The following is a 25,786-nucleotide window of genomic DNA, read 5'->3' as shown; positions in this document are numbered from 1 at the left end:
TTCCCTGGGTGATTACGGCTGAGGGTAAAGTAGGAAACTAAAACTTAAGCTTCGCAATATTAAAATTTCATTCGGGGTCTAGGGTGACCGACAAGAACCAGAACAAATGTAAACACTGAAAGTTTGCTAACGCTTGACGTATTTCCTATATTTACGTTCATTTGGATCAAGCCAAAATGGCAACTTTAACAAGACTAAAAGCTTCTTCCGATGTTATGAAACTCTAACAGAAGCCGCCGTTTGAACATAAAAAGGAATGTTACCATACTGAGAACAGCAAGATTTTAGTCACGTGCTAGGCAACCAAGATAGGCGTTATCACGGTTTTCGACGCCATTTTGACGAGTAGGCAAACAGTGTTTGTATGGAAATCCAATGTCAAATAATTTTCATTAAACATCGCTTCTGAAAAATTCATGAATTGGAAACTTTTGGCCCTAGGAAAAGGATTTTAAGATAAAAAATTGGAGGGATGTAGCTGTGCCAGAAAGCGTCCAGTTGTGTTTTAAACTTTCCATACATTTGTCTGTGTAGCGAACCAGCCGTGAACTGCTGCTAAAAATAGTTCGCGGGAAAAAAATACAGGGAACTGTATGCCCGTCGCGTCTCCTCGTAGGAGCATCTCCTCACACTGGCTTTTACTATCCGTGAGAAAAATAATGGACTGCTCGTCGTCTAGGAGGCCCTGTATTTATATTGCGTTCTTAATTTCTTTGGCTAGCTGGTAGCTTGGGCCTATATACGTACCCTGCAATTTAACAACTGTTATGTATTTAAATTTCACCGTATTTCCTCTGTAAACGCATTTCTTTTTGGCCTTCGAAAAAATATGCAAAGCGATGACAATCGATAATAATGGATGAAAATCGATGATAATCGATAACAACCGATGGCAACTAATAATCAATTTTTTCGGCCATCGATCGATTTCCGAGATCAATCGACTAATTGTTATCAATTGTCATTGATTGCCATCGACTCTTATCGATTATGGGTTTCATCAATTGATCACGCCGGGTAATACTCGTTACATTGCATTCACTGATGACAATCAGTGCTGTTAAATTGGTACATGAGAGCCCATCAAACCAAACTCCTTGAAGATTTTCACCTGGTTACACGTACAGTAAGCCCACGAAATCATCGGACATCAAAAGGACAAGGAAGCGTTCTCCAAACATAAACCAAAAGTATGCCGTCAATATCTTTTGTCGCAAATACTATCAACGATAACGCTTAAAAATTTCATTTTGATTATTGGGGGCAGTATCAAACCATGTGCATTTTAAGGTATTAAAATTCGGACTGAAACTTGAAAACCAAAGAAAGAATTCAGAAACCACAGTACTCTCACAAACGGTTTACCTGAGGGTGCGTTTTTTGGGGAAAATCCAAATCCGGATTTTTGATCCAAGATCACTCGGATCGGATCGAAGCGGAAAGACCGACCTTAAAAGCAGATAATTGTCTTGGTGGTGAAAACATTTCAGTAGCAATACAATAACAAATTTATCGGCTACAGAAGTTAAAGATGGTTTGTTTCAATTATGGATTCTGTGGAACTTCACAAAATAGAAAACTGGGAGAAACTTTTAGTTTGAAATTACACTGCTAATTAGTTCTGCTCACCATTTAAAGTCACAGATTCAAGTAAAATGTCCATGTCCATTCTCGGTATTGAACTGGATCTTTGTGTCATGTAGCTTAATACAATTGCTTGTGCAAGGAGCTCAGTACGAAGGATGCGAGAACGGTCTTTTTTGTTAGTAATTTTAAGTGGTTTTATATAACATTTTGGAAGCTAAACTCCGTGCAGAAATGGTAGACCGCTAGCATTATGTTTCTCTTTCGATTTTTTTCCGTGGCTTGAAAGTAGACAGACAAGGGAGTCGTGCCCACGTGATGAGAAACTTCGCTTCGTCTTAATCCCTCCCCATTCATATCCAACGCTTGGTCGGGAGAACCGGGGGAAAATAAGTAAGTTATTTCTTCGAGAAAAAAACAAATCATAATTTGTTTTTAGTGAACTCTCCAAACTTGACAAATGGGCCAATTTTGCAAGTTTTCCATTGCGATTTTAGCCATTTGCGTCAAAAGATTTTTAATGCCAGTTTCTGTGAACTAGTAGGGTAAACCTGGTCCAAAACTGTATCGTTTTCATCGATAAAGGTAATGTTTTAGGCTGTTCAAATTGGCACTAAAAATAGGTGACAGACCCCAAGTATTCTCTCGTTAATCACAGAAGTTATTCCTTGCCTCAATAGACTAAGTATATTAGAAATGTGTGTTTTATCAACAGCACATGCACAGGTGATAAGGTAATTTGCCCACCATTAAAGAGAATCGAATGCAAGGACTTGTACTCGAATCTCTTTACGGTGGCCAAATTAGTTTATCAACTCTGGTGTTGATAAAACCAAAACACTCCACCTCAGCAGACGGAGCACCACAGTCTGTTTAGAAATTAACCTTGCTATCTATTAAGTTTGTTACTAATTCAGTAATTCTGAACTTGATCTCATTTTACAGTTATGTTCTTGCCCGTGGATTTCTTCGTGGAATTTGACACGTCGTTGAATAACTGCTGTTGCATTGCCAAAACCTGAATGGTAACAGAGTCACAAGTTTTGAGGTAAAAAACGTCAACTGGGTACCATCTCAAATGGCAGCTGTCCCAGACCATGATAAAGTGCTCCGCTCGACAGCTGGAAAAGGAAATTTCCAACGTGTCACACGGCTTCTTATAGCTGGCGGAACTACCTTACTGAGGGAGATTTTTGATGCCCATTGTCCACCAAGTGATCTTCCAACAATGCTAAGCAATCCTGTCACGCAGAAACAGCTCAAAGCAGCAAAACTCACCAAGCCACAGTGGGACTGTCTTTACCCTTCCCCAGGGGCGTACGGCAAGTCAACAGATTTTGATGTCACTCTTCTCTTCCGTTTGCTGAGGACAATATGTGGCCTCGCCCCTCCTGCCACAGGCTGGGATGTGCTACCTCCCAGTTCTGACCACAGCTTAACTGCAGAATTGGCAAGAATCAAACATTACCGAAACTCAATTTACGGTCATGTGAATCAAAGTATGGAGGTCACAGATGACGAATTTCCATCGCTTTGGCAAGAAATCAGCGGAGCTCTTGTGAGAATTGCAGGACAGATCAGTGCTGCAAGGAAACATGAATGGCAGAGGACCGTTGATAATTTTTTGAAGGATCCCCTTACATTAGAGGATGAAAGAAATGGCCAAGAACTGGACAGATGGTACAAAGACGATATGGAAGTTAAGAACGCCATAGAACGTCTTAACAGCGCGACTAATGAAGTCCGTGAAGGGATCAGGCAACTTGGAGAAAAAGCAGATCAACTGAAAGATCAGCTCGGAGCGGTGCATCAGTCTTTCGACAGACTAAGCTCCTCAACTGCTAGCACTCGGTCAGCTGGAGGTAAGTAAGTAAGTAAGTAAGTAAATAAGTAGGTACGTAAGTGCTAGTAAGTAAGTGAGTAAGTAAACAACTGAGGTATACAAAACTGTGGGGTCAAAGTACTTATTTCAATACCAAAAGCTAAAATCTGAACCAGCTGTATTACATTAATACTAAAGCAAGCAGTGAGAGGACGCCATATTTGAAAGTTTACAACCCATCGACCGACCGATTGACATTTCCTCCACGTTACGATAACTCGTTCATTGCTAATGCGCGCATTCACGAGTTTAAGATGGGGGGTCATTTCGAGGCTTGTCGACCAGGCAGTTTGGTGTAAAATTCGAGGATGATGCTTTTTAGCACTTTGTCGCACAATTTCTTGTTGATGGCTTCACCGGTTAACGGGCATTGGTAACTTTTACGATGTCTTTTTTTTTAGCCGCTGACAAGTTCGTTTATTGGCTTAAGAAATAAAAACATGACGTGATGGACTTATCTCGTTACATGGCAGCTGTAATGAAACTCTGCCAACGTTTTTATGACAATCAGATTGGTTAGAAATGCGTAATCTTGCTTCGTGGTCTCATTTCTTGATTTGTTGCTAACATTTGTTGATGACATATTTCATGGAAATATGGCCGTGTCAGTCGAATTTAACAACTTTTACCTCTCACTTGTGGAACAGGAACTGGATTGTTTTTGAGGCCGCTTAAAAAAACCTTGCAGCACATGTTTTATCGGGTCTAAAACCACTCAGCTGCGCCTCGTTAGTCATAGTTTTAAATTCACAAAATAACATATCCACATGGTAATTAATGTCTTACATTGGTTGTTCCTTCAACCCATCTGGCAGTCATCGAAGGTTGCGAACCTTCCCATTCCCCCCCCTCCCTTACCCTCTCTTCCCCTCCTTCAAACAGAGTGTTGAAGTGGCTATATATCCCGTGCCGCGTGATGAGGAGAGAAGTAAGCTGTAAGAAGTCCTTATGTTGAAAATCTTATTGAGGTGCTGCTTTTTACAATCATCGAAAGGTTCTGTCCTTTGTGAGTCAAATATTTATGCATGGATTCTAAAATTACATGAAATTTACCAATTTCAAATTGGAAAGTTAATGTTTCTTTTTCAAAAAAGGCTTCCTTCCTGATGCATTCAAAGAAATGTTTTTGCTCACAAATCATATTCATCGTTGCAATACTTACAAAGTCATTGCAATTCGTTTTACTTATTTCCCTGTAGAACGAATATCGAATAGCAGACAGTTTGCAATAAGTTTCCAAGGACCTAAAATGTTTAATTTCTTTAATTCAGAAATTGAGAATGCTGAGAGTATTTCTCTGTTTAAATGTAAATAAAGATCATTCCTCCTAAATGGACTACTTCTGTTTTGAACATGCTGTTTTATGTTTTGCTGCTTGTGCGTGTTTGATTGTGTACTTGCTTTTTAACCTAAATGTGTCATAGGGAGCAGAGGAGTTATGCTAGAAATGTCGATTAAAAAACGTCTTACCTCTTAAAATTGCATTCTTGTATTTCTTTGCGTAGTTAAAACCTCATTTGCGAACCAAATATATGCATTCATTTGCGATCGAATGCGATCGATCGTTTCAAACCGCCATTATTTTAAAAAGTGTCGACCGCTGTTTATTGGGACCGTGTATTCAGTTGGACGAAGTCCAACGAATGATTTTCGGAAAGCAAAGCTTTCCGAACGAGGCACGAAGTGCCGAGAAGATAAAATGATCTTTGCCGCCCACAGTCAGTTGGCCCAATAAACAGCGGTCGACACTTTTCAAAGTAATGGCGGTTCGAAACGATCGATCGCATTCGATCGCAAATGAATGCATATATTTGGTTCGCAAATGAAGTTTTAACTACGCAAAGAAATACAAGAATGCAATTTTAAGAGGTAAGACGGTTTTTTATTGACATTTCTAGCATAATTCCTCTGCTCCCTGTGAATGTATTGATAAAATTAAATAAGCTACGCCTAAAATCCTGATTTGAAAGTTGGCATTTTTTTTAATTTTTAATTGTTTCTCTCTCTTTTGTTGCTTATTTATCTTTTATATTTTAATATATATTTATCTTGTAACGATGTGCAATGAGTAATGGCAAATAAACTGAACTGAACTGTACTGGATCTCAATGATAGGTATAGACTTTGTTAGCTGGATGATCCCGGTTTTTTCCGTCATACCTCTGCATACTGGGTCTTTGAAGACCTTTAAAGATTTTTTATTTCTAATCTTTTTCGTTAAGAGTTAATGTTTTCTTTACCATCAGTTCATCTTCATACAAAGATCGATTGCGAAACTATCACAGGACTTGATACACAGCAGAAAGCTACAAGCTCGTTGAGAACCCTACATGAACCCTTAATACAGTCGCCCAGGGCGCCGCAGTAGCGGCACAAGTGGCTTTACTGCCCACAAATGTTGGAAATAGAAACATTCCATCTGCAGATGAGATTCTGAGGTTGATTGTAGCAAATTACCTTCAGGTTGTAAACCCATCAAACCTGGACAAGTTTAACGGTTATCTCATATGAAAGGCGTGCCTACAAAATATGTAACTTAAATTAATTTTTCACTTTTACGTCCATTTCTTATTCCCGATTTTGTTTTCAACAGCTCGTCTTTTACTTCGGATAGATTGTGAGGCCATTACTCCACAGGAACGCCAAAGAGAGGAACAGGGCGCGGCAGCAGTACCTCTCACTTCCAGTCAGCCACATGTAATAACAGCAACTGGTAGTGGGGGAGAAAATGGCGCTAATGGAAGGCTTCCCTCGGCACAAGCTGTCCTTAATGTCATTGCTTTAAAGTGCTTTGAGTCAGTTGATCCAAACAAACCAGAGGACCTGAATGGTTATCTTCGGTATATCCAAGAGGTGCGCAAAGTACTGTTTGTTGAAACTAAACCGGGCAGCTTAATAATCACAGTGGAATGTGGCTCTTTGTTGATCCTGGACGAGCTGTGGGAAGATTATTACACAGGCTATCTAAATGAAATGGCACAAAAGTATCTGGTGACAGACGATGTTCTGAAAGAGCTTGGCCTCATCGAGATAAAACTCATCACAACCATTGTGGAGAAAGAGTACAGACGCCTCCGGGAACATTTCCGCTATCTTTCAAGTAAGTCGAAGATCTAGAAGATATTTCAACATTTGAAGAGAAATTTCGTATCTCCAAGCGGCCATGTAATGTTCTATATATTATATAAACACTAATGAAATATGAAATCCATTGTGAAAGGCGCGATTTATCATGTAACCATAGCAGCGGTGATCTTTTCACGTGTGAGATATCATGTTTTCGCGCGAAAGCTCACCTGGTATTCCATCGGTGTTTATATAATAAAAGGTATTTTGGCGCGACTAAGCAGGAAGATAATGTCTTAATTCGAAACGGAATTTTGGGGTACGCATTTTCAGAGGTAATTAAGCTTCAATGTGGAAAAAAAAGTTATACATGATGTATTTTCGACTAAATTTAACAAATCGAATGTGGTTTAGCGTTGTCTGCACTCTTATCGACAACGATATTCGTCATCACAGTGGTCGAAATTTGTTGTCGACTCACTCGGCTGCGCCTCTTAAGTCCACAACATTTTGACCACTGTTATGACGAATATCGTTGTCGATAAGAGTGCAGACAACACTTAACCACATTCGATTTGTTAATTGCCTGATTATTTCTGAAAATGCGTGGTTACCCCTAATTTTTATTTTGGATCTTACTAGCCTTTGGTGGTAAGATATTTTTTTTGCTTCATGGTCAAAAACTGCACAACAATACCTCTGTATTAGGAGGACTACCCGTAAGTTTAATATTCTTCCGTTTACAAAACCCAGTTTTTCCATGCATGACAGTTTCCTTCTTCAAAAATTGGCAGCAGTCTGCCATAGCAACTTATAAAGCAAACTTTTTCAGTAGCGTAACTCGGTTTAGGTTTCCTGACAGGTGAACTACTTGACTGCTAGTTCAGAAACGTGTGGCGAGTAAAGAAAAAAATTATCGAAGGTAACTATTTCTTGTAATAAGATTCTTCTTGCAGTTACCAGGAAAACCAACATTGTTCCTCGCGATATTCAAATTGGCTGGCGGCGAAGACCCTGGTACATACCTGAAATACTCCACGTATTTTGTGACATCATATACTTAATTTTTGTCTTCGGTACACCCTCTCCTGAATCAAATATGAAAAAGCGCCGGAAAAGTGTTGTGATGAAAAAATTCAAGTGTGAGTCAAGTCAAACAATACTCCACGATTCGTGGTTTGTTTCACAGTGTATATACGAGGGTCTCTCGAATTTTGCGAGGACCCTGGGGAAGTAATTGCAGAAAATGTTGTCAAAGAAGCCTCAATCTCGTACTCAGATCTAACGTGATTTTAGGCTGAGCATGGGAGGTCTAGGTAAAATTGATTAGAAAGCCTGTCGGGGGCTTCATGAGCAAAGACAGCTTGGCAAAAAATAAAAGTTTATTAAAAAATGTTGTTCAGCTGGTTGTTGACAAACAATTTAAACCAATGAAAAAAAAAAAGGAAAAAATCTTCTCAAGGTAAACTTCTCCAGGTACAACCAGTATTAGGCTTTCCTATTTTTTTTTCTTAAAAGGAAAGAAGAAACACGCATAACAACTTTTTTGCATTCTGAACAGATTAAACCGAGCCCATTTTTATTGCAGTTAGATCAAGCTGTTACAGACTGTCACCGGCCCTATTTGAATCTGCGTGTGGTGTTCCCCATCTTCAAACATAGCAGTTTCTGTTATCACATTCATTATCATTATTATTGAAAAAAAAAAATGTGGCTTTACGTTTTACGCCTCGTAAATGTAAATGATAGAGGTCAGTAGTTATATAGGCTAGTTCTGGCCAACTTTGACAGGTACTCATCAAAGTGAGTTACCATAGCAACCGAGAAGTTAGCATAAAAATGATGGACAGTCAAGTAACAAGCTCGATCGGATTTTGGGCAAAACGGACAATTCAAGGAGTCGACATTAAATTTCTATTTAGCATTTTTCATTTATTGCTTTCTTGCAGCTTTTCGCCCACAAAAAGAGACAACCGAAAGTTCTTCAATGTCTTCCACACAGATCGAGGGCAATACCCCTGCCGCTTCCTTTGAAATCTTCATAGAAGCTTTGAAATTGCCCACTGTCCTGTACTATTTCGCATTAGTAGTCGACGCAAATGATTCTATCAGGAAAGTGAAGATGAAAATTAAAGACAAGTTCAGAATTCCGTATGCCAGTCAAATTCTCAACTTGGAGTCGGAGGAACTGGAAGACACTTGCAGTCTGAGTGACTACAAGATTCAAAGTGAATGCTGTCTATGGTTGAATTTGAAAGATTGGAAAGTGTACGAGTTTGAAGTGGGCGTAAGAATGTGGACTGGGAAACTGACCAATTTACATGTTAATCCATTTGATTCCATTGAGCATGTGAAGACGAGAATTCAAGACAAGGAGGGAATCCCAACAGACCAACAGCGTCTTTGTTTTGCTGACAAGGTTCTGGAAGATGATGGTACCCTTTATGGCTACCGAATTTACCACAAATCCATCCTACACTTGGCCGTGGAAATATTTGTCAAGACGCTGTCAGGAAAGATGATCCTGTTAGATGTCTTACCAAGTGACACCATTGGAAAAGTTAAGAAGAAAATAGAGAAGTTGGAGGGCTACTCGCCGGAGAAAACACCTCACCTGGCTTATGATCGGAGACGACTCAATGATGACACGACTCTTGCTCAACACAATATCCAGATGCGTTCAATTCTGCACGAAGTTGAGAGTAATACTAAAGGTATGTTTCTTGTAGGATTAAAGATATTCCCCTACCAGGGTTTTGTTACTCTACCTACTCGTCTAACGAAAAAGGAGTATCGTATCGGGGTTCATATATATCTCCTTTAATTTTCTTGTACAGGTTTGGTTTCTTAATTGATCGGTGCCTTATAATGTCTGGTCCATACGAGGAAATCTTATGTGACCCGTTTCCTGATAATTGCACGGATATACGAAAGTGAGAAACTTGATTGACCCAAACAAAAGATAGATTTGAATCTAAGCTTAAGGTTATCAATATCTTATGCCCTATTCACACCAAGGATTAAAAACGTTTAAAAGCTGTTTAGTTAAACACAATTTAAAATTGTTTCCTTAATGAAAGCTTCTTTCGGATTTTTGTCGACCACAGATTTAGTACAAATGGAACCATGGTTAAAATTTACTTGAATCATATGTCAAAGCCAATGGTTTAGCCTTCTGTTACCAATTTTCATTTTGTTAAACCTGGCTTAATTAAACATGTTTTGTTGGTGTGAATGGGACTTAAAGCATGCTGTAGGGGTAAGATGATTTGATTTGACTCTGCCGCTTGGCCACAGCCATTAGAGTTCAACTATTGGTTGTCAGTTGGTGTAATAAACGTACGTACTGTTTGTTTTCGTTTTTACTGATATAAGGCGTATCAGAAGCATATATGCTTCTGAGCCTATCAGAATATATGTTTCTGAGCCTATTTAATTTATAGGTTATGTTTCAGTCATGTCCAATCTAATTTAAGCGCCGCAGAAACAGGCAGAAATTCTAAATAAATCAGCTGAATGACAACATAAACAACAAGTAACTCTTCGTTAGCTGAGTCAGGTCTAAAAATTGAACAGAATAGAGATCCCAACGTTACTCAAACAGTGGCAACAAACGAGAATATTAAAGCAAGACACCTAGGGCCAGTTATAAAAAGGTAGGTTAGATGGTGTTTACCAAAACCACGTTCTAAGCCTTTTTCAATTTTGCCACCAATAATATCTAAACTCCGTCTGCTGCTGACGGTAGCAACAAGGCTTGGATCCCAGACAAGAAAACGTTTTATCTACTTAAAGTGAAACACTTATAAGCAGATTTGATTGTCTTAAGCCATGGCCTAGTAAGCTAGACTTTGTTTAAATAACTGGTCGTTGATGTTTTCAGATCGTTCAGTTAACTGTTAAAGACATTTAAATTTTCGTCACTAATATAGTGCGATCTGTTCGGATAGTTAAACTAAACGTTTAAGTCTCAGAAAGTTGTAGGAAACAGAACCTTATTTCCCAAATTAACGAGCTGTTGTTGGCTTTGCGAAATATTAGCTGATCTTTTCCCGCATTTTTGGCCCTCCAAAAACAAAAGGAATTTGTTTTTAGTGTCACGAAATTTTGAGTTGGCATTTTGCCGAAACTGGAACACTATATATAACAATAGATACGACAGAACTGCGACATATAAATTACCCCTTATTTGTTTAATTAAGTAGTTTATGTTTATAAAGGTGGACGACAATGTAATAGAATATAGAAAGTCTATTTAGTTACGGTATGGATGTACGGGTAAGTGAGTGGACGAATGGATAGAGAGTTATGCGCAAATTAAAGTATTTAGTTATTACATTTGGTTATAAAAAAATATGCTAATCAGTTAGGTATCATAATCTATTACGGCACATCTAATTCAAGATTTCTTTTTTTTCTACACGTTTACCTCCACTTGCGGCAGGAGTTGAAGAGCCTTCCCGCAAGCATGGTCTTCACTTTTCCTTCTCAGTCTGTCTTAAAATTGCTGCAGATGTGCTTAAGGCAGGTGAGAAAGCCATCGAGGTTTTTGAAGCGTTTGTTAAGAGACAGGAGGATCAAGTTAAAAAGACAGTGAGAAGTGCATTGGAAGCACCAGGGATTCACGTGGACGATGTAACAGTGGGTTCAATCCTTGTCAACCTGCGATGCAGTTCAAAACAGAGATTTCTGGAATTTCTTTTGTGGTTAAGGAAAAAAGAAGTGAAAAAGAGATTGGAAAGTCAGCTGAAATGCATTGGGTTCAAAGAGGAAGTAGAAGTAACCATCACAAATAGAGACGAAGTGGACGAGAAATTTGATGAGATAAGGTATATGATATTGAGATATATTGTATGTTGGCCGTAAGTAGGCAATTGAATAACATGATCGGAAAAGTAAAATTCATTAATGACGCCAATTAAGCAGTCAAAATACACAGCATTATATCTAACCTCAAGCTCACAGGATTCACAACAGTCGAGATGGAACTGAAAAAAAAAAAAGACGAGCTGTCTATTTTTGATATACTCACTATTTAAGGGGGAAGAGTCACATGGGTTGTCTCATTACAAAACTTCAAAACGTTTTTCAATTATTTTTTCTGAAAATTATGGTCCTGTATTGTTATAATTATTCTCCCAATGTTATTTAACTGTCGTTGAGTGTCCCTAAGTATAGATGGACTATGACAGAATGAGTTGTGACATGAAAAAATTTATGCTAATGTATTTCACGTTCTCATATTTGTCGTGTCCAAAATGCGCTTGTTCCTGTGAAGAATTCAGTTGAGTTAATTTATTTCTCTGGGACGGTGTGTTTGTAACTAAGTGCAGGTATTTGGTTGCGCCATTCTCATCAAAGAAGATCCAAATTCCCGTGACACACTTCCCCTATTAAAGGACCCTAGTCAGCCCTCGCCATTTTCGATGCCATCGAAATTATTGATATTGCATGCTGAAGCGAAGTCTTATTGCTTAACTGTAAGTTGTGTTCCTGAAAGTATGTTTTATTATCTGTAGTAGTTTAACAGTGATTTCGTTCATTTCAACATGCTCCGAATAAAATACAATAGCCAAACTCTCGCATATAAACAAAAACAAAGGTGTGGCTAACTAGGGCCCTTTAATCACATCAGCATAGATACATCATCATCATCATCATCATTATCATCATTGTCATCATTATCAGCATCATCATCATAATGACAGACCAGGTTTGAGTTTTATGGCCGAGTCTCCTAATAGCTCAGTGTTAGAGCATTCGAGCTAGTAACTGCAAGATATCAGGTTCGACTCCTGTTTGGAGACATCGGATTTTCTTGTTCTGAGAATGACTGTGTCACTACATGGGTGAAATAACACATCTGTCAACTCTAATTTTGTCGTTAAAATCTTTCTCGTTGTCGGTAAAACAAAAGGAAAATGTTCTTACCGTTAATTTGCTTTCTTCTTCCAGTTTCCTCACCCTCACGTATTTTGACTTAACTATTCATGTATTCTTGAATGATGTAAGTTAATAAGGATCCTAGGATAACAAGGAATTCATCTTTTTTTATTGTTTTTTAGAACTTCGCGCTATACAACAGAGCAAGAGCAAAAACTTGTTGAGGAACTTGGTGAGTATTTCAATACAATGTGTGAAAAAAGATGGCGGGTGTAGATTTTACCACAATTAATAACTTGCTGAAACTAACACAACCAATGGCTACATAGAAAGCCACATTTCTGGCGAATTGTCCCCTTTAATAACAACTTCGTGTATGCTAGGTTTGAAGTTTTAGAACTTCTCTGTGTGTTTTTACAGTGTTCCAAATCTTCGTCCCCAGGTTCTTTGCGACGAAAATCCGTGTCACACAAACTGTCCAACGTTCAATGACCGATAATGAATTGATCAGTATAGGAAATTGACGAAATTGTGGGGTGTAATCCTCAAAAACGGCTCTCGTCTAAATGAAACAACTGCGGGAATATAATATTAATGCACCCTTCATCTACAGTTAGAAACATTTGGAGTTAGAATTACACATTTAGATAACTCCAGTGGCATCAAGGGTTGTCTTTGCTTCTATTAAAGGGGAATTGTCAGGGAGATTTCGACTTTTTGGAGTGAAAAATACCTTCTCGGCAGTTACAAAAATTGTTGCATTCGACAAAGGAGAACGGAAGCCTAATCTTGTGTTGTGTTGGCGTTTCTATGGAACGTGTTGGGTTACCTGTTTCACTAATCCAGAAAAAAATCGAGAAATTCGTTGTCTATGTAATAAGTGGACGCAAATTTGCCTCGCGTTTAAGTGTGATCCTGTGACGCCAAGCCTTTAGACATGTTTAGAAACGACACGCGCGGCAAACGACCGTGTTTCAAGGCAAGTTCTGCGCTGGTTACGTTAGTTCACTTAAAGGTTCGGTTACTGTAGTAACGCGAAGTTCTAACTGACCGCTGAATTGCGATAGCAATCGGGGAGTTGTTCGTGCATGCGGTATGAATCGATCATATTAAATCATGTTGTGTTTATGCCTGTGGTCTTGGTACTTTTCCGGACTCAACATGGTGTCAGAATCGAGATCTTCCTACTAGCCTACAGCTGCTGAGATCAAACCAGTCGAAGAAACGGATTGAATAGACGACTTAATCGGTCAAAGTGCACGTGCATCCTATATACGTGGTTTCAAACAAGATGGCGGAAAGCATGCCATTCGCCAGACCGCTGGAACCGCTGGAAATTTCAACGGGAAATCCTGCTCACTTGTGGGGTAAATAGAAACAAAAATTCGAAATTTAACTCAAGGCAATTGGAGCTTCAAAGAAACCCGATGAAATGAAAGTGCGGCTGCTTTTAAACCACATCGGCGAGCCGTGTTTGGAAATTTACTCAAATTTTACCTACTTACCCGAGCGTGACGACCCCGCGGGGGGAGAAGGCAAACTTCCAGCCGAAAATTCCGATAACTACGCGACCATTACGGCAAAGTTTGATGAATACTTTCAGAAACAGGACCCTCAACTCATGCTGCGAGAGAAATTTTGGATTCACCTTAAACGAGAGCCCACGCAGACCTTTGATTCACGGGTCATGACTGTCAAAGAAAGAGCCGCCGAGTGCAAGTTTCCAGCCAATTTCTATGAGCAAGCAGTCAGACACAAACTTACCTTTTCCTGCAAGGAAGACAATTACAAGCTAAAGCTCTATGATGAAGGAGCAGCCCTTTCACTCGAAAAGGTGGTAAAGATCCTGTCTTTGAAGGAAGCAAGAAAACGCGAGTTACAAGAATCAAAAACTGCAGAGATTGAGAGTGTCACACCTCGAGGGAACAGGTCAGGCCCTAACACTGATCAAGATACAGAGCAAAGGAACCAGCGAGACTCTAAAAGGAAGCCCTTCCAAACAGTTGGCCGAAACTGTAGTTATTGCAACGGCCGGCACCCCCGTGGAAGGAGAAACCGCCCAGCTGCAGATACACGATGCAGCAAGTGCAATAAAATGGGGCATTTCTCTATCATATGCAAGAGTGTAAAAGTCAACCAGGTTCTCGAAGCTGAGAATGACCTAAGCCCCACATTTGTGGGAGGGGTAACCACACCTACATGTTCCAATATTTCCAAATCAGAACCAGCTGCAAAACCCTCAAACCGGTAGGTCTGACACTGGATGGCATGTCCAGCTCAAGATCCAAGACCAAGACATGCTAACATGGTGCATTGACACAGGAGCACAAGTGTCTGTTGTGCCTGAAGCCATCTACAAGTCATCATATGGGCCGCTTTCAAACTCTGACAGAGAACTTGTCGGAGCAGGGGATTTTCCTCTGGCGACCCTTGGATGTGCAATCATGAACCTCACCCTAGCTGGAACAGTCATTAAAGATCAAGTGTACATAGTCAGAGGGGCATCCAAGTTGCTTCTTGGGATACCTGCCATCCGAAGTCTTGGCCTTATCCATGAAATCCCAGGGACATACAGTGTCCAAGCTGTTCATCTGACGCCTGATAACCATACTCTCCGATCAGGGACAAAGGAGGACATTGCCAAGCAGTACCCAACACTCTTTCAAGGCCTCGGCAAACAGGAGGGTGAACATGCAATTCATTTAAAGGAAGGGGCCACACCCTTTTGTCTGACCACCCCCAGGCGAGTACCACTGCCACTTATGAAAAAGGTGCAGGAGGAGATCAAACGTATGGAACAACTGGATGTTATTGAACCAGTAGACGAGCCGACAGAATGGTGTTCGCCGATTGTGGTAGTGTAAAGGCCGACGGAAGGGTACAGATATGTGTTGACCTCACACGGCTTAACCAAGCAGTTCGCCGAGAAGTCTATCAAATGCCAACAGTTGAAGAAACGCTGGGAAGCCTTACAGAAGGATCAGTATTCTCCAAACTTGATGCTAATTCAGGGTTCCACCAGATAGTCCTAAACCCAGAAAGTGCCAAGCTAACTACCTTTATTACACCTTTTGGCCATGACATGTTTAAGCATCTTCCCTTCGGCATATCATCGGCTCCCGAGTACTTCCAGAAGAGGATGGATAAAGAACTCTCTGGAATAGAGGGGGTCAAGTGCCGCATGGATGATATTCTAGTCATTGGGAGAGACCAAGCGGAACATGATCAGCGACTTAAGCAAGTCCTTGACAGGCTAGTGGAGAGGAAAATCACGCTCAACCTTGAGAAGTGTTTATTTTCTCAAACCAGGCTGCAATACTTGGGCCAGATCATTGACAGTGAAGGAGTCAGGAAAGATCCCTCAAAGGGTAAAGCTATCACCGACATGGCAGAACCCCAGAACATTACAGACCTGTGACGTTTCTTAGGATTGGTCAACCACCTAATGAAGTTCTGTCCAGGTCTGGCTGAGAAGACAAAACCTTTATGAGACTTGCTCAAGAAAGAGAGTGCCTGGGTATGGGGCCCAGCCCAACAAGAAGCCTTTCAACAGTAGAAAGCAGACATGGCATCCGAGCAAGTCCTTGCACTGTACGATCCGAGAAAGCAGACCATGGTCTCATCTGATGCCAGCAGTTTTGGACTAGGTGCAGTTCTTATGCAGAAGCAGCCATCCGGCGAGATGAGGCCAGTGGCCTATGCTAGCAGATCAATGACTGAGACAGAGCGTCATTATGCCCAAATTGAAAAACAGGCTTTGGCTATCACATGGGCACTTGAACACTCGGCAGAATTTTTGATTGGAATGAGATTTAAAGTAGAAACAGATCACAAGCCATTGATTCCGTTGTTTTCCACTAAGTTGATAGACGAGCTTCCGGTGCGCATACAACGTTTCAGGATGAGACTCATGAGGTTTGACTTTGCCATCGCACATGTTCCTGGTAAACTCCTGTACACAGCTGATTCATTGTCACGATCCCCCCAGGAAGGTAAAGTCCAGGAGTTCAAGTCATGGAACTACCTTCATTACGAAGTCGAGTGCTATGTGAATGCTGTACTAGTGACCTTACCTGCCTCGGACCAGCGGTTAGATGAGATACGTTCTGAGCTGAAGAATGACGACACACTCAAAACCGTGATGCAGTATGTTCAGCATGGGTGGCTGGAAGAGAAACGAAGAGTCCATGGGCCAATAGCTAAACACTGGAGTGAGCACGGCAACATATCCCTCCACAGCGGGCTACTCCTGAGAGGACGACGAATCATTATACCCCCAAGGTTAAGAGCAGATGTACTAAGGCGTCTACATGATGGTCATCAAGGGATTACCAAAACGCGTGCAAATGCGGCCTCCTCGGTGTGGTGGCCTGGAATCTCCCAAGACATCGCAAATGTTGTGCAAAACTGTGCCATGTGTGAGAAATATCGCAGAGAACGCATTGAGCCAATGAAAGGTACTGAATTTCCGGATCGACCGTGGAGCAGAGTCGGCGTAGACGTCTTCCAGCACAAGGATAAACATTATCTCCTAGCTGTAGATTACTTTTCAAGAGATGTAGAGATAATTATGTCGAGTGTCCAAGGATGTGAACTCTGCCCAGACTATCCTGCAGCTTAAAAGGGTTTTCAGATGTCACGGGATTCCAGACATCTTATTTACCGACAATGGCCCCCAGTTTGATTCACGTGAGTTCACCACCTTCTCCACTGACTGGCAGTTTCAGCACGTAACCTCTTCTCCAAGATATCCCCAGGCCAATGGAGAAGTGGAAAGGGCAGTCCAAACTATGAAGATGGTCTTAAATAAGAGTAGTGATGAATACCTGGCTCTCCTGAATTACAGAGATACTCTGTTGCATCACGGTTACCCTCCAGCACAATTAAGCATGGGTCGGAAACTACGTACTAGAGTCCCCTGTCACCCGGATAAGCTGAAGCCAGAGACCCCTAACTATGATCACGTTAGAAGAAAAGAGAAGGAATACCGAGCAAAAATGAAGTTCGATTATGACCAGAGGCACAGAGTAGTAGAGGGAGAGGAGCTGTCATCTGGTGACCGCGTTTGGATTCCTGACCTGAAAGCAGAAGGGACAGTAATTACGCAACACGAATCTCCAAGGTCCGTAGTCATACAGACCTCAAATGGCCAAGTAAGAAGGAACCGGAGGATAACACGAGTTCTTGAGGGAAGACCTCCAGAACCAGGGCTGTGAGAGTCACGAAGCACCACCAACAAGAGGGATGAGCCCAGAGGGCCAAGAAGACTTCAGAGAACTGCCTGTCCCTGAGGACCAACCAGCAGTAAATGAGCCCTTACAGCCTAATCCGCTGCTGACCTGCCTTAGACCTAGAGGAGCTCTTAGAAGACCGGAAAGACTTATTGAACAATGCTAAGATTAGTATTTATTTACGACTGGGGAACTGATGTGCTTATTGACATTGAGTTAAGTTAAAAAAAAAAGGAAGATGTAGTAACATGAAGTCCTCACTGACCGCTGACCGGCGATAGCGATCGGGGAGTTGTTCGTGCATGCGGTATGAATCGATCGTATTAAATCATGTTGTGTTTATGCCTGTGGTCTTGGTACTTTTCCGGACTCAACAATTACCAGCTGCTGTTCGAGAAATTAGGGCGTTTTGTTAGCAATAGAAAACATAAAACTGAAGGATTCTGGTAGTTGTAGCCAAATAACGCCATAATGAAAATATCCTATTAGTAACAAGTGGAAATAAATAGTTTATCATCTACTGTACAATGTTTTTTCTCTGTGTTATCTAAGATCAAGGCTTTCAATATGCCGAGTTATATTAGACCTCAACATTCAAAATGTTTAGCTGCCCCATAGCAGCGGGATTTTTGCGTAGTGTATTTACTAGCAAGTATATCGTCTTGTAATTACGTTCCTCAATGATTAAAAACGTTCCGAAAATATTTTACAAGTGTCACGCAACTAATAATTATACCTTCAGTTAGTTTCTGCCAGACCTGTCACGGACTCGTGCTCACCCTCAAAATTAACTTTTTCTTTTGCCCGTTAAACTTTTCTTTTATTCAGGCTGGGTTAGTAGCAGCAAAACTGTGGTTATTAATTTGGAAAAGAAACTTCAAATATTCTGTAAATATATGATGATTTTCGAGATAAAAGATAGCTGCATAAAAAGTTAAAAGAAAAAAAACGTGAAAACGAATTAAGTCAAATTGAAACCAACAGGATTGCGTTCATCATAGCTAGATATGTTGCTATGTTAGGTATCGAACGCACTTCAATAATCTGTGGGTACCCCTAGTTCTAGAACAGTCAGAGTAAGATTTTAACTGAGTCCTCGAAAGAAACAACTCTTGATCTGTTTTGGCTCATTTTTGAGATGGAAATGTGAGGAATTGAACAAAACTAACCTAATTAATTTTGTTCAAGTTCCAAGCCATTCCTGCCTAATCCATCTATGGACGGAGATACCAATTGCATTGATAATTATGTCGCACTGGAATAGTTTATTGAATAAAGAATAAGAATTGCATTCTTGTGGAAAGGTTTTAATTCTGGTTTAATGGGAATAGAGAGAATTGCGTTCATTTGGAAGCTGATATTCTCCGTCTGGGTATTCTGTATTTCTGCACTTGAAAAAGACTACTCAGAATGGTCCCAATAGAGTGCGGCCTTTGTTTCTACTATTATAGAATTCACCTAGCACTGGAGTTAGTCTGGGAACAATTTTTTTTACACACTTTGTCTCAGACAAATCCGAGCTAAAATTTCACCACTCCGCTCGTTCTTAAAAAGAAATGTTATTGTTCTGATCTATTTTTCAGCTAACCTTGATCTTCCATCGCAACAGATGAAAATTAACGTGGAGATGTCGACTGGAAGAAAGATCACTTTCGAACTCAAATCAAGCGATGTCGTCAAGATGTTAAAAGCAAAACTTGAAGTCGCAGAGGGGTTTCCATCCGACAAACAACTTCTAGAATTTGGTTGCCATAAATTGGAAGACAACCGCCGTCTGAGTTTCTATAACATCCAAGACAAATCAACGGTACAGTTGATTGAGCGTGGTATGAAAATCTTCGTAACTACAAAAATTGGCGAAAATTCAAAGAGGCTTACGTTGTACGTTTTTCCGTTCGATACGATAAGTTTCGTGAAGTTGAAGATACAAGAAAAAATTGGTACTCTACCAAAGTTTCAACGCCTAGCTTATGGTGATTGCAATGATTTAAAAGATGACTTCACCCTGAAAGAGTACAAAATTCAAAATCATTCAACGTTATGCTTGCTATGAACAGCTTTTTTCTAGCCATTCACACGAATGGAGAGAACAACTGAATAATTTGACTGTGTCGGTTCATTAACGTGAAGGAGGTTTTGAAATGTGATCTTAATTATCATAAAATGCTGTAAACGTTTGCTTTGAATTTACTGAAGCACTACTATTGGTTTGAGGTCTTTCAAACACTCGACTGAGTGTCTCATTCGATGAAACATTTTCCGGGACTTTGTCATTTTGGTACATTAGAAATGTAGGGAGTTTGGGAACTACCGGAAGTAGCAATGTCTCTCAAATTTGGCCTTTTACCAGCTATAATTTCAAGGTATTCTTTTCATCAGTGTCAATGGTACTCGTCTTTTAGAATGTTAATGTAATACGACAAAGGTGTGTATCCTACGGGAAACAAAGTAGTTTCAAAATTCAAAAACGCAAACTTTTTTATTAAACCTCCAAGGGGTTATATACTTTTCTTAGTTAGTTGGACGTTAGAAGAAAAGCAAATGAGCGAAGAGGATATAAAATAGTTAGCCTTGGAAAGATTTAAACTCGGCGAGACAACTTATTAAATCTCTATATATCAAAGACCTTTCCCTGATTGCAGATGTTATCAACTCGATGTTGGAAATACAGGTACACTCTTAGCGAGATGTCCTCATTGGTTTTAGGACTTTTTAGAGACCATTTACGTATTCATGAACTGTCTAGTTTTCCAGAAGTTTCAAGGAGCTATTTTGAGCCAACTGTGATGTTCTTAAGGTGGGAAATTACCGGTTCAACCAGTTTTTGGCAGGTTGTGATTCTAGAAAGTTCTGCCACGTTATATAAGCAAATGCGTATTGTTCATTCTCTCTCTGGCTATGAATAAAAGTTAGGTGATCGAGTGCTAGATTCGTCTCCGTGTGTTTTCTGACTGTTGACGCGTTGGTAAGCGAAACTGTTCAACACTCGAAGATGAGTTTCATTTCCTTTTCTCCTGTACAAACTGAGTGCGTAAAGGGGCAGTATCATGGGAGATATCATGATTTTTGGCCAAAATTCACTTAATTTAAACTTTGAACACTGTGTTAATTAATTTTTCAATCGCTAATTTAAAGAAATATTAATAGTGATTCTAAGACGAAAGGTTAAATATAGTACAACCGGCGATTTTTAGTGCGTCACAACAGCGAAATTTGAAAAGGTCCGACAGACGTTTTCAAATTTGAACCCCTCTCCGTCTTGGTCATCTGCCGGCGAAAATATCCGTGGATAGTTTCTTTGCATTCTGATAGTCTTTTAATGGAATTTTGGCATTATATCTTGGCTGCTATCAACCGAGTAGCGTCTTTCCGATTTTCAATGTGTTTCTGAGATTAGCGTGATACTGTCCCTTTAACTGTTAGCGTAGGTGAGTTTTATAGTAAGACAATAGACTCAGGTGATAAAATTAATACCAAAGATCCGTTTAACTCTAAAAGCTATTATGCAATTACGCAATTAATTAATCATGAAGTTCTTTGATCTTAGTCTTGATTTGCACGACAATTCACTATCAATCGTCACTAATGTTACTTAGTTTCTTGGTTAGTTTTCGAGTTAGTTTAAGAGCCTGAGTTCTTGCTTTTGTTTTTGTAATATTGTATGTACTAACAGGCCTGCAAATAAAGCTACTTGCCGCTGTGTGCATGTTGTTCTTGTTGCCGAGTTCTTGCTTTTGTTTGTGTTGTTGTAACCAACAACACATTTTGTTTGTGTTGTTGTAATCAACAACAATTATTTTGACTATTTTACTTTAAAATCAGAAACCTTGAAGTTTGTTATGTTTAGCCGTTACACCTTTGATCTATCTCGAGTTCTTTTGAAGATATGGCACGGAGGCAGAAATTTGCTATCATCTTTTTGCAATGCGTAGGTTGTAACAAAGCAGCAAACCAGGAATAACTTAAAACTGATTCAGACGGACAAAGAACTTTTTGTTGAAAATTAAAACTACGAGAGAAATAATACTGTAGTTGATGTTGTAAAAGGAAGGTTAAGGTGAAGGTCTTATGGGATTTACATGCATAGTTAAGCAGTGAAATGACAGATCGAATCCTGAATAGCTTTGATTCAAGCAGGGGCGGATGTAGGATTTTTAGAGATGGTGTTCGACTAGAAGAAACGACTGCCGAAGGTAAAATGGAGGCCTCAAGTCACAAGTTGATTTTGCTTCAATCGATCGACTGATTTGAAGCGCGTAAAAAACTAAGGCGAACAATACGTCTCGTAAAAATTGGGTGGCAAAAGCAAACAACCTATCTTGACATGTTAAGGAGACCCTAAATGACAAAAAAATGTTGTTGGCACTTCTGTAGTCTGCCGGTACAGCAATTATCGACTCATCAATAAAGAGCACACAAAGTGCAGCATCAAAACGAAGCTAGTGTTCGCTTATGAATGTAAATCGGTTTTTCAGGTCCCTTCAGGATCGCACCAGATTTACAAAAAACTATTATGATCTGTCGTCCGAAGTTTGCAAAGAGAAAAGAGGTGAACATTTTAGGAGTTAGGACTAAGCAGTGTTCGTTGAGCCTGAACAGCAGCCTGGTAATTTTCTAAGCATTCCAACATGGTCAGGTTATCACTCATTGATTAACTCGTACAATGCCAGTGACCGGGATCGGAACACCACTTTTCAATAATGCTGCTCCTGCACATGATGATGTGCGATAGACTTTGCTAGCAGTATTGATGCAGGCCCAAAAGATCTAAACGAAAATTGTTGGTCCGGCAAGAAAGACTGTGGTGTCAATCGACGTAGGCCTTTACAAACCCACAAAGCAGTTACAGTTGGCGTGTGACGACTTAAACCAGTTCATTGTTTGACCTCAGTGGGGAACTTTCCATTGCAATGACACAGATTAGAGCCATCGGATCGTACATTGAAAGCTGCGGTATTGACCGGTGCTGGATGGAAGCTGGTCTATATGGATCGGAAACAGTAAAACAAATCATTGATGGCATACATGTGAGGAGAGGAGAAAGAGCCCACGTTATTACTCTCCAAACCCTGTTTACGCTATACCACGACGCCGTTTTGCAGCAGCACTCACGGGCGAGACAGTCTTGAGAAAGCTGCTGAAACGCTTTACCAAGCCTGCGCAAAATTGGACCGGAGCAAAATAGAAGAGACCGCATAACTGGCCAGCACTATCGATTCTTTAAAAGTCCTGGAGGAAATGAGCAGGTTTGATGCCAGAAACTTCAACCAGCGTGATAAAGCAAATTAAATACATAAAAATGGTATTGGAAAACACTGCAATTCATCCGTCCCGTTCGAACAGCAGACTAGAAATTACATCAAATGGCCCTTGAAACACTCACCAAGTACTTCTTTGCTCATGACAAGGTAAAATTAGCACGAATGATTCCCCTGCATTTAGCAGAGATAACGTCACTGAAGGAAACAGATCTGAGATCTACAATGAGTTTATGGAAGGAAACTGGGTGGTTAACAAAAAAAACCAGACGTACCCTTCTGTGCCCTTGGCGCTGACCACTCTTTGGTGTACATCTATCATTCAATGAAAGTAACTGGACGACACCAAAGCGACACCATGATCTTTGAGCCGCTACGCCTACGCACCAAGAGAAAGCACTTGAAGACCTTATCACGACGTTCAAATTATTTTTCAATCCATTTTCAGAGCAAAGTAATGACCTATTCAACCTAGTCACGAAAGTAGTCGTGCCTGACAAGATCAAAGAAGATCTTTGCAATTAAAGTCGGATTGGCCAGAGACCGTTGAAGCATTTGTTTGTGACCATATTTAATCAAACAAAACAAATCTGTGGTCACCTATGAAGAAGCATTTACTCAGTACCTGGAAGGACGTGGGTAGGAACATGAAGCTGTCCGCTGGAGACAAAGTTGTTAAGCTAAAAGAGAACAGATCCTTATGCACACCGATGATAGTAGTATGAAAGTCGAGACCTAAGATCAACCGTAAAGAAGCAATTGGTCAGTAGAGTTTTCTGTTGTATCCAGATCATTGTTTGCGGATGATGGGACAATAAGTGATTGTTCCATGAAGAGTAGCTGGATAATCATCCTTGCCAAAACTCCCGCCGGAAGGGATGTTGATGGTTCTAGTAGAACGAATCCATTCTTAGTCGCTGTGCTATGCCCAGGCCGGCTCAACAGTAACAACCCAGAACCAGCAGAGGTCGCTTCACTATGAAAATGAAAGTTACAATTGTCCATGCAATGGCAGATTTACAGTGCTTTCTCATGTTAGCGCAAAAATGAAACTAACGTCTTATCTTGCTCTGAAGATGATGAACAGCACACAGATGATTGGCAAGCGTATAGTTGTGGCAGGGGCAAGGCAATGCAAAACTACTTACAAAGACATTTACCGCCTTCATAATCAGGAGGAAGCTGATACGAAATAATTGCTGCAGGCTTTGGATGCAATAGCCTCAGGTGCTACTTGAATCCGTATCCATTCACCAGACAAGGAAGTTTTTGTCCCCATCTATAAGGAGTTTTACAGAATTGTGTGAGAATACAGCAATTCGTAACTGGAGTAGGAAATGGGCATTAAGCCATTCCACTATGACCAATCGTTGACGTGTACGGTCCTGACAGAACAACAACCTTGCCACTGCCCAGGATTCCATGTACTGTTGTGGAGCAGACAACACGGGTAGCTTTGCAGGAAAAAGAAAGCAAGCCTCTCGGAAGACGTTCCACAAAGCAGGTCCCCTGCTCGTGCAGATCTTGGCACAAGTCAAAATCCGACTTAAGCTACCAAGGCTGCCCTTGAACACTTCGTCTACCAATTGTATGTACCCAATAAACAGATTTCCAAGGTAAAGGATGCCTGGCAGGCGCAGTCTGACCGGATAACCTCCTACCAAGGCAGTTCAAGGAAACTCTACTCGAAGCAATAATGAGAGCACACTACCAAGCCATGGTATGAAACAATGACAGAGTATCCAACGCTGAATTATGGCCGCAAGTTTACGGCTGGATGATCGAAGATAACGAATGGTTGTCGCTGATGACAAGACAACCACCAGCACCAGAAGCAGTAATCCATCTCTGGTCAAGTGGTGTGGATGGGTCAAGCAAAAGATGCGAAACAAATCATTGCCAATGCAAAAAGGCTGGCCTTAATTGCACTGATCTATGCAGCTGGTCTGACAATGGGGATAAATGTAAAAACGCAGAGCAAATCGCTCTAGTGGAAGAGACTGATAATGAAGATGAGAGTGATGGGGACGATGACGATAATGACACATTTTAAGGCCAATTTATAAGTCGCTGCTAACGGGAAAAACGTGGTCCGGTGGAGGTCAATGGGGAAGGCCTACGTCCAACGACGGACATTTAGCGGGAAAAAAGTTTTATTATCACTTTTTAAAGGAACTTTAAAAACAGCATATAGCTTCAAGTATTGTAGATCAAATTTGTTTTTAATTTAAATTAAAGTCACTTGATTGTTTACGTGACCTAGTATAAATGCAACATTCAACCCTTGAATATCAAGGATACCTAATGTGAGAGTTAGGGTAAGTTTGAGCTGGTTTAGAATCGTCTCTGATAGTTAAAGGACTTTGCAATCCATCCTCGCATCCAATCGTCTCGCCCCACAAAACACGTAAATAGCGACTGGGTACGAGTCTGAGGTACTCAGCTATTGGGAAACATCTCCGAGAAAGTTACAACCTTGACCGACCAAATATGCACGAACAATTTATCATTTTGAAAAAATACAGAGTGGAATGTTTGATGATGTATGAAATGCTATTGATATAAGGATAGGACACCAACTTAAAATACGCAAGCGGACTCCATATGTGCAAAACTGTTTACTTAGCTGGCATTAGTTAATTAGTTGATATTATTCATTTTCACACTTAAACTGCTGTATTTCTTTTAAAATGTTTCTTCATATCTTATTTAAATCTTATGAAAGGTCTTATTTAAATCTTGTCTTATTTCTCGTAAGCTTTTTAGTTTTACACCATTTTGATTCTTATCTTTTTTTTGTTTTGATGTATATTAAACCAATTTAGACGTTTTCTGCGCTTCTAGAGATAGCACTGAAGAAATACAAGTTGGCAGATCCAAGA

General features: G+C 40.3%; 1 protein-coding gene across 3 annotated transcripts in view; it reads left to right on the top strand.

Moving 5' to 3' along the window:
• Positions 1 to 21,348, top strand: part of LOC146448734 (polyubiquitin-A-like) — a 34,314-nt gene extending 12,966 nt beyond the window's left edge. For 2 of the 3 annotated variants that reach the window (XM_085102377.1, XM_085102378.1), the window contains exons 2-7: positions 2,530 to 3,446; positions 6,060 to 6,566; positions 8,482 to 9,246; positions 10,977 to 11,361; positions 12,598 to 12,647; positions 19,230 to 21,348. In XM_085102377.1, the coding sequence (XP_084958503.1) occupies positions 2,663 to 3,446; positions 6,060 to 6,566; positions 8,482 to 9,246; positions 10,977 to 11,361; positions 12,598 to 12,647; positions 19,230 to 19,699 (2,961 nt within the window). In that variant the 5' untranslated portion in view covers positions 2,530 to 2,662 and the 3' untranslated portion in view covers positions 19,700 to 21,348. The remainder of the gene's footprint in view (positions 1 to 2,529; positions 3,447 to 6,059; positions 6,567 to 8,481; positions 9,247 to 10,976; positions 11,362 to 12,597; positions 12,648 to 19,229) is intronic. The other variant, XR_014860910.1, reaches the window with a different exon arrangement.
• The last annotated feature ends 4,438 nt before the right edge of the window (positions 21,349 to 25,786 follow it).

This window comes from Pavona decussata, unplaced genomic scaffold (genome assembly GCF_977016875.1).
Source record: "Pavona decussata unplaced genomic scaffold, jaPavDecu1.1 SCAFFOLD_759, whole genome shotgun sequence".
Taxonomy (NCBI): domain Eukaryota; kingdom Metazoa; phylum Cnidaria; class Anthozoa; order Scleractinia; family Agariciidae; genus Pavona; species Pavona decussata.
This window is presented reverse-complemented; position numbering and strand designations above follow the sequence as displayed.